The 8989-nt window shown below is 65.2% G+C and overlaps 1 protein-coding gene across 1 annotated transcript; it reads right to left on the bottom strand.

Moving 5' to 3' along the window:
* Positions 1 to 344: 344 nt before the first annotated feature.
* On the bottom strand, positions 345 to 8714 carry TLE5 (TLE family member 5, transcriptional modulator). Its single transcript, XM_072721866.1, has 7 exons — positions 8314 to 8714; positions 7305 to 7402; positions 4956 to 5019; positions 3704 to 3748; positions 3146 to 3208; positions 1575 to 1649; positions 345 to 1475 (listed from the first exon to the last, which is right to left on the bottom strand). The coding sequence occupies exons 1-7, from the start codon at positions 8338 to 8340 to the stop codon at positions 1254 to 1256; spliced, it is 594 nt and encodes a 197-aa protein (XP_072577967.1). The 5' UTR covers positions 8341 to 8714; the 3' UTR covers positions 345 to 1253.
* Positions 8715 to 8989: the final 275 nt, after the last annotated feature.

Raw genomic sequence — 8989 nt, 5'->3', positions numbered from 1 at the left:
GGGGGGGGCACTGTGTGTTCTCTGATCTGGCCAAACGGGCAGCGTGGGGATGCAGTGGGCGTGGGTCCTGCGGGCTCAGTCTGGTCTCTAAGGGAAAAGAACGGCACCGAGGAGCCCTGTGGCCTGGGGATGGGAAGCCGGGTCTGCTCCGCTTCAGGCCCCTGGGCCGGGCTGTGTGACCCGGAGCCTCCAGCTGCCCCTCCGGTCTGGGCATCAGTTCGGGAGACAGACTACAGGGACAGGCCAGACCCCCCACCCCAGCTCAGACACGAGGGAAGCCCCCTCCTCCCCTGGGAAGGGGGGCACCGCGGCAGCCCACAACACAGAGGCAGGAACAAGGCAACCAACCTTCTCACATCTTTATTTGAAAGGCACAGCTAAGCCCACCCTCGGTACAGCAGTCTCCCTTCTCTCCGCAGCGATCAAACGACTCTACACAACAAAAGCTGACAAGTCTAAAAGGCTATATACAGACACAGGTGTGGGTGTTGCTTGTTTTTTTAAAACATTTTTCTGTCCTTTTTTTCTTTTTTTTTTTTTTAAATATCCCTTTTCTTAAAAGACAAGCTAGTGTACTGGAAAAAGGAAAAAAATAAAATAAAAACCAAGACAACTTGAGTACCCTCATCTTTATTGGGGAAGGGGAGAAAGGGAATTCTGGGACGCCCGCCCGCCCCCACCCCTGCGCCTGGCTAGGCTCCCTCTCTCCGCCCCCTCTCCTGCGGGCAGGGGAGAGGACCGGTGGGCGTGGGCTCTGGAACTAGCCTCGCGGAGGAGGGGAGTGAGGGGGGAGGGATGCGGGGTGCCCAGGGCGGGAAGGGGCAGCTAGCGTGGTGTTTGCATGCAGTGCCAGGGTGGGAGGCTGGGGGCGCGCCCTGAGGGGCCCGGCGGGCGCGGGCGGGGAGGTGCGGGGGGTGCTGGGCTTCTGGAGGCTCTGCTGTCTTCGGGCCTGGCCTCCCCTGTGCGCCTCCAGGCCTCAGCTTACCTCCCGGGTGGAATGGGCAGGTATTGGGCCCACTCCGGCTGCAGGGAGAGTGGGGAGGAGGGGAGAGGGAGGAGGAGGAGGGAGGCTGGAGCCGGGGGTGTGAGAAGCTAGGGGCGGCACACAGGCAGGGCTAGGACCCCAGCAGGCGGCTACCATAAATACTACCGAGTTCAGCCAATCCCGAGCTACACTGTGTCTTGCGCTACATGTTCCTCTCTCTCCGTGTCTGTGTCCCCTCGCCCCCCCACCCTCCCCACCCCGCCACCCGCTAATCCGACTTCTCGCCGTCATCCTCCTGGTGGGTGTCACCGTCGTGCCCGTTCTTGTCTTCCTTGGAGAGATGGGCCTGGGAGCCCAGCGCAGACAGCGAGAGGAGGCCGGTGCCGGCGCTGACGGCGGGCAGCGAGGGCGGCTGCAGCCCCACGGGCAGTGGGGTCAGGGGCAGGGCCAGGGCCTGCAGCTGGGACAGCTGATGGGCTTGGAGCTGCTGCTGCAGGGCAGACGGAGGGAAGCATTAGCTGCCTGGGGCCCCTGCCCACCCAAGGCCCACCCAAGGCCCACCCAAGGCCCACCCAAGGCCCAGACGTACTCGGATGATGGAGTTCAGCTCGGGAGCAGTGACCTGCTTAGCCCTCTCGATGGCTCCCAAGACTTGCTGCTGGTGCTGGAAGGGGGATGGGGTAGAGACAGAGGAGCCAGGTGCTGTGCCCCGATCTCTGTGCTGGTTTGGGGCACAGAGCCCAAGAGGAGCCACCCTCCCTGCCCCCGAAATACCCTTCCCTCCAGCCGCTTCTGTTCACCAAGCCCCAGTCTCTTCCTCTGGAAAATGGGGACAAATGACAGATTCAAGAAGACCCAAGGGGATTGGTGCCAGATACTGAAGAAAATGCCATTAGGGGAGTCTGAGAAAAACCCCGGACCATGACCTATTCAATGCCATGTGCAAAGGAGTTAATGAACAGTGCACAACCTGGCCAACCATACAGAGAAGTCCTGATCCTAAGAGCCTGCAGCCTGTGCCTCTGAGATCTGCTAATTCAAGATCCTCTCCTTGTACAACTGGGGAAGGCCCAGTGGATTCTGGGTTCAGGGCAATCCCTCCCACACCTGAGCACTCCCTGAAAGTCTGTCTCTCCCGCCATCCAATGCTAGAATCCATCAGTTTCCCTTTTTGCCTTTCCTACCAAGAAGCTCCTGTCATGAAAGGAAAGCACAAGTCTAGGTCTATCAGAGCCCCAAGAATCCCCTTCTCTAGGGTTTTCATAGTATCCTTCTAGAATTGTCTCTGGCCAAGCAGGTTACCCAAAGGGCCCCAAGACATGGTCAGGAATTCAAGAGGAAATGATAAATTATGGACAGGAAGCCTGGCAGAGGGCAGGAATGGCTCTGGTAATGGAATGGGCCTCACACCAACAGTCTTAAAACCCCAAAAAGCCGGGATGCCTGGCTGGCTCAATGGTTGAGCATCTGCCATCGGCTCAGGTGGTGACCCTGGGGTCCCAGGGTCGAGTCCCACATTGGGCTCCCTGCAGGGAGCCTGCTTTTCCCTCTGCCTGTGTCTCTCAGGAATAAATAAATAAAATCTTAAAAAACAAAAAACAAAAAGCCAAAGCAAGAGGTCAGTGCGTGGTTCCCCGGGGTGCGTGTCCACACGTCCCTGCGTTCATGTGCGTGCAGAGTCTGCAGGTGCACGTGCGAGCCTCACTATCTGTGTTGCGCCCGTGCACTCCTGCCTCTGTGTGCACGTGTGTGTGCAAGTGCCCTCCCCGAACATGTGGCCCTGGTTTCTGGCCTGAGGCGGCCCCCAGGGGCCTGGCACACAGATCTCAGGAGGGAAAAAGGCAGAAGCAAGAAAGGGAAAAAAAAATCCTTGGTGCAGCCTTTGGCATATCTGACGTCTTCACCCACGAAATGACTCACTCAGGCTGGGAATTCCACAGCAGGGTGAGGCCCCTCCCTGTACTGCCCTGTGCCCCTGGGGTTCCTCCGATCTGCGGATCTTCTGTGTCTGGGAGGTCCAGAGAGGGGAGGCGTGTGCCCTGGGCACCCAGCAGCTGCTGCCCCAGAGGGCCGTGGGCGGGGGTCGGGGTGGGGGGAGGCCCGGGCAAGTTCATGGCCCAACCACCTCCTCCTCCCTTCAGCCCCGGGGGTGCCACTCACCTCTTGGGAAAGGTAGGGTAGGACCTGGGCACAAATCCCATTCAGCCTCTTGACGATCTCGGCCTGCAACACACAGAGGCTTCAGTGCAGGGGAGGCGGCGGGGAGGCGGCAGGGGCAGGTGCAGACCAGCCCCAGTAGCCGGCGGGGTTCCGGCTGAGAGGAGCCCAACTGGGCCCCGGGTCGCATCAGCACCTCAAGCCTATGGGCACCCAGTCGGCGGCAAAGGTGGGCTCTGGGGCCAACCGGGAGTCCAGGCTCGGGGACTGGGTGGCCCTGGGAAGATGCCACCCAGCATGGGGGAGAGGGTGGCCCACAGCACAGTTCTTAGGACATCCCTGATATTGGCCGACCTCAGGGGGCCGGAGGGCGAGGGGCAGTCTGGGGGTTCTCAGTGTGCTGGCATGGCACCCCCTCCCACAGGAGTCAGCCGGGTGGGGGTGGTAGTTTGGGGGAGGCCGGAGAAAGAACAGGGAGAGGGGTGTGGAAGGTAACAGGATAGGGGGGTAGACCTGGGGGTCACCAAGGGGCGGGCCCACCTGCCTGGGGTGGTGGCCTACCTGCTTGTGCATCTCGATGTTCAAGCCGTAGGACATCTCGTAGTACTGCGTGGTGGGGAGACAGAGAGAGAAACGGGGTGGGCCAAGGATGGGACGCACAGCAGGGGAGGAGGAGGGCAGGTGGGGCGCACATGCGGGAGCAGGGTCTTGGCCCCTCATGGGGCCACTTGCGGGGATCTGGGGAAGCGTCAGGGCCCCAGCCTGGCCCCAGCCTGGCCGGGCTCCCCTGGCTTCTGGAGTAATTACCCAGCCCCCTCTCCAGCACACATACATTCCAGGGCGCCTAATCTTTTATCTTTATGTGTCTTGTCTGCGGGTGGCCCCAGACTCCAGGGAAGTTGGCCTTCCTGGGTATAAATAACCAGGATAAACAAAGCCTGCTGGGTCTGACTCTGGGGTCAGCAGCACCCCCCTCACGCCCCAGATCTGACCCTGCCTCCTCCCCTCCTCTAAACCCCCTCGTGGCTCCCCATCATCCCTGGGGGTGGGGCAGGGGCAGCCAAGTTCATCCCCAGGACTTTCGTGGTTTCTTCTTCTCTGTCCAGCAAGCTCCTACTCATTCTTCAAGACCCGAGCTGCAGTGCCCCCGCTTGGGGCAGTGAGCCCCCCCTCGGGAATCCCCCAGTCCCCCGCGGCTCTCTTTCACCCCCTCCCTATCCCTCTAGGGCCAGGAGGGTCAGTGCCCAGCCAACTCTGGGAGAGCTGGGCTCTGGGCTGGGCCAAGGAGTGGGGCTTTTAGATGTAGGGACTGCCACCTGGCGGGGATGGATCCAGGCAGGATCTCAAATGTCAGGCAAAGAATGTGGTGTCACCCCTTCCCTCCCCCTCCCAGGATGTCAGCTTCCTGCCTGGCTGCCCCCCCACCCCCAGTCCTCCTGCTGAAGCTCGGGCAGGGAGGGGTTAACCTCCGGCCTGTGGGGGCAGGGAGGGATCCGGCCGCTCCCCCAGTCAGTTCCTGGCTTTGGCTTCCACAGCAGCGGCCTCCTCTGCTGCCAAGGACAGCCGGGGGACCTGGCAGGCCCGGGCTGCAACCCGGTGGTTTGGCACCTGGGCCACTGGCTGGGCGGGCGGCCAGGCCAGCGAGGCGGCCTGGGCCAGGCCCCAGGGCCGGCTGAATGGAGCGCGGACCCCGATCCTCGTCCATCCCAAGGAGGTGGCCAGGGTGCAGGCAGCTGCCAGGGCGGGTGGAGGAGGGTCCAGGGTCACCCCGCGCCCCCCTGCCCTGCCCACTGCCCAGGGCCAGCTTACTCACCATCACATAATGACGCTGCATCTCGGACTTCTCGCTGGCCAGCTTGTCACATTCGAGCTTCAGGCTGGAAAAGAACAAGATGGGGGGGGGGGGTGGACTGAGCCCCCTGTTGTGCGGGGAGAAGGCCATGTCCCCCTCTGTGAAGAGGGGAGGGGAGGGGAGGGGACGTGTGTGCCCTCAGGCTCCCTAAGTGTAAACCGGGGATCCTGCAATCAGCCTTGTGGCTCTGGTGGCGGAGAGAGTAACGGGAATAACACAGATAAGCAGAGTCGAGCAAACACTCCGGGTCAGCCGGGGACTCCGAGAAACTTCTCTGCGCTCCAGACGCTCGATGAGATCAGAGATACCAGCGTCATCCTCGTTTCACAGATGATGCAACGGATGCCCAGAGAGGTTGAGTAACCGGCTCAAGGTCACACAGCCCCGGAAAGCTGGCTTCAGAGGCCACAGTCGGAGCCACTGGGGAAAACTATCCAGCCAGGGACGAAGGACCAGAAGCCACAGCGGCCGGAGAGGGCGGAGGGGAGAGGGCGGAGGGGGGAGGGCGGAGGGCGGGCTGGCGGGGCCCTGGGCCCGGCTCACCGAGGGGTATCCGAGGGGGCCCGGCCTTGATTTCACTAGCGGGGAAGAGTCCACTGTTGGGTAACAGATGGCGAGCCGCTGGCCTCTCTCAGGCCCCGGCTGCGGGGACGGGCTCCGGGCACCTCCCAAAGCCCCCCTGCCCACCCCAAGGGGGCGGGCAGAGAGAGACCTAGAAAGCTGTGGGCACAGACCCCAGCTACATGCGGTGGCTTCGGGGTTCAGGCCCGCCACCTCGCTGCTGTGTGGCTCTAGGCAAACCCCTCTACCTCTCTGGGCCTTGTGTCTGCATCTGTAGGGACCGACCTCCCAGGGTGGGGGTGCTGAGAAAAGGAAGTGGATGAAGACCAGAGAAGCTTCTAGAACAGCGCCTGGTATACAGGAAGCACCTGATACGTGCTTGACCTTCTGGTCAGTCATCCCAGGGGCCTGGCGTCTTTGCTCCACCAAAGTGCTTACGACGGGTCTGCCACTGTGCATGTGGCTATGGGCCCCACGTGTTTTTTCTCCCCCTTTCCTTAAAAAACGTTATTTGCGAATACCATTGGGGGGGAGAAAAAAACAATCAGGCAATTTCATGCCAAACTCTGAATTTCTGGCCCTGTTTGAGGGTCTGGCAACTCCTGTGTGTACCCACCCCATGGGAGGACCCCTCACAGTCCAGAGAAAAGCCCAGGTCCACCGGGTGCAGACCCCAAGGTTCAGAGAGGGGGTCGGGCTTAGCTGAGGACACACAGCCCTGTGACGGTCCTCTGACCCCTGGCTCTGGGGTTGTCGGGCCCCAGGACTCACTATGAAGCGGGGGGCGCTCTGGAGGGGCTCCGAGAACCCAGGCCTGCCCAGCCCAGGCCCTAAATGCTCCACATCAGGGACCACAAACAAAGTTCCTGGGGCCTGCCTTCAACTGCCAGTGCCTCAGTTTCCTTGTCTGAGAAATGGGTAAAGTTAAGAGGCCCACAGCGGGGAAATGCTACAAGAGGACATTGGTTCAGCATCTAGCACATGGGGAGTGAGGATAGTCGCCCTGAAAGGTGAGATTTTTTTAAAAAAATCTATCTAAAGATCTGGATCTCGCTATTTTTCTTTCTTAAAACCCAGAATCTGTCTTGGAACCTGTCTGCGCAGGCCAACAGGCCTAGAGAGCTGCTGGGGTCTGCGACCGTGACTGAGGACTCCGGCCCGATTCCCAGGCAAAGCCCCCCGCCCCCCAACAGCCTTGAGAATCTGCGTTCCCCAACCCAGAGACTACGGGCACATCTCGACCTGGTCTCCGTGCTGTGCATCCCCAGGAAATCTCTGCCCTCTCTGGGCTTGACGCTCTTAAAGCAGGAGACAAAGACAGCACCGACCGCCCCCCCCCACCCCCCCCCCCGCCCCCATGCTGCACTGGGCAAGCCCTTTACGGCGCCAGAACGTTAAATTCTGGGGAATGTTTTCTTTCCGGGGTGGGGGGTCCATCCTCCACCCGCTCCTTGGGAGGTCTTTTATCCACGGGGGATTGGGGTGGGGGTGGGGAGACGGCTCTGAAGCCACACAGCCCCAGTCTCTGGACAAATAATTTAACTTTCTGTGCCTCAGGCTTCTTACCAGTGAAATGGGTTGTCTTGAAGTCTACGAGTCTAATATCCGGAAAGTGCTCAGGACAGGGCCTACCCCGTACCAGGAGGCTCTCGGCCTCCATTTCTTCAAATAGGTGTATAAAGCAGTAACCACCCCCCAGGCCTGGGGGGCCTCCCCCCCCACTGCCCGGGCCTCTGGCCCCCAGCTCACCTGTGGTACTGAGCCTGCAGCAGCTGAAACTCGTCTTTGATGCGGTCGCAGGAGTCCGAGGTGGTGAATTTGAGTTGTTGGGGTAGGTGAGAGGAGCCCTGCGGGGAGGGGGCGGCCGGGTCAGGGCCCCGCGGGGCGGGGTGACCCCCGGGGCAGGCGCAGCTGCAGCGCCCCCCCCTCGCCCCGCTTCCCGGGCCCGTGTTTACAGCCCCTGGCGCGGCCCCCGCCCTCGCTTCCTGCCCCCGCCTCTCCCGGGGGAAGGCGAGGGGGTGGGTGCGCCCGGGCCGCCGCGCTCCCCGCCACCCCCGGGCTGTGGGGGCGCCTCAGCAGGTCCGCCCTCGGCGGGGGGCGGCGCGCGCCCTCTACCGCCCCTCGGCAGCGCCGGAGGGGGGTGCACCCCAGGGCCCCCAGTGCCTCTGCGGGAGGGGGCCGGCGTCCTGGAGGGCCCCCCCCAAGTTGGCGGGGGCGCCCGACATCACCCGGGGTCCTCCGCGTTCTTCCGGGAGGGGCGCGCCTCGGACCCCCCCTCACCCCAGGCCTCCAGACCAGCCCCGGAGCTCGCGGGGCCCGGCGGGGCTCCTGGGGTGCCCCAGGCCCGAGGCCAAGGCCGCCCGAGGCCCGGCCTGGCCGGGGGGGGGCTGCCCCGGGGGCCGGGGGAGGGGGAATCCGGGCCGGGAGCCGGGGGGGAGCGGGCCTGGGAACTCGGGGGGGTCCGCGCCGGGCGCGGGGGAGCGACCGGGACCTGCGGGGGCCGGGGGGCCCGGGCGGTGGGGGCGGGGAGCAGCGCTGGGCCCCGCGCCGGAGTCGGGGGAGGCGCCGAGCGCGGAGCTGGGGATGGGGGGCGGCGCGGCCGGGAGCGGGGAGGGCGCCGGCCAGGCCGGGACGCGGGTGCCGGGAGCGGGGAGCGGGGAGCGGGGAGGGCGCCGGCCCGGGCGGGGGGCGCGGGCGCGGGGATGCGGGGCGCGGGGCCCCGACCGGGGGGGGCGCCGGGCCGGCGGGCCCCGCTTACCGAATGCCTGCTTTGTGGAAACATCATGTCAGTCGCGGCGGGGGGCGCGGGCTGCGCCCCGGTTGTGCGCCCCGGCTCGGGCGGCTCGGGCGGCTCGGGGCGCCGGGCGGCCGCGCCTTTGTCCCGGCGCCGATCGGCAGCTCCCGGGGCCGCCGCCGCCGCCTCCCGCGCCCGGCCTCGCCCGCTTCCTGCGCCCCCTCCCCGCGCGCCCGGCCCCGGCGCGCCCCGGGCCCCGCTTCCTGCGCGCCCGGCGCCCCTCCCCGCCCCTCCCCGCCGCCCGCCTCCCGCACGCCCGGCCGCCGCTCCTATTGTCTAATGGCGGCGGCGCCGGCACTGGCCGCGGCCTCGGCTCGCGGAGGCTCCGGCTCCACCTGCTGCCGCCGCCGCCGCCGCCGCTGCTGCTTCCCGGGCCCCGTGCGCGCCGCCGAGGGGGGCGCGCGCCCGGGGAGGCCTGCGGATCCCCACCCAGCCCGCCTCCCGCCGGCCGGCGCGGTGACCTTGGGCTCGGCGCGCCCCGCCCCGCCCCGCCACGGCCCCTCCCGGCGGGGGGCGCGGGCCGCGGGCCTCGGTGTCCCCGCGCGGCCGAGGAGGGCCCCCGCCCGCGTCTACACCGCCGGCGCCGTCATGGCGCGACCTGGACGCGTGCCAGGGACGTGCTCGTAACCTTGGCCCGCGG

This window comes from Vulpes vulpes, chromosome 9, assembly GCF_048418805.1.
Source record: "Vulpes vulpes isolate BD-2025 chromosome 9, VulVul3, whole genome shotgun sequence".
NCBI classification, from domain to species: Eukaryota; Metazoa; Chordata; class Mammalia; order Carnivora; family Canidae; genus Vulpes; species Vulpes vulpes.
Note: the sequence above shows the minus strand (reverse complement) of the source record. Positions and strands in the feature narration are given on the sequence as shown.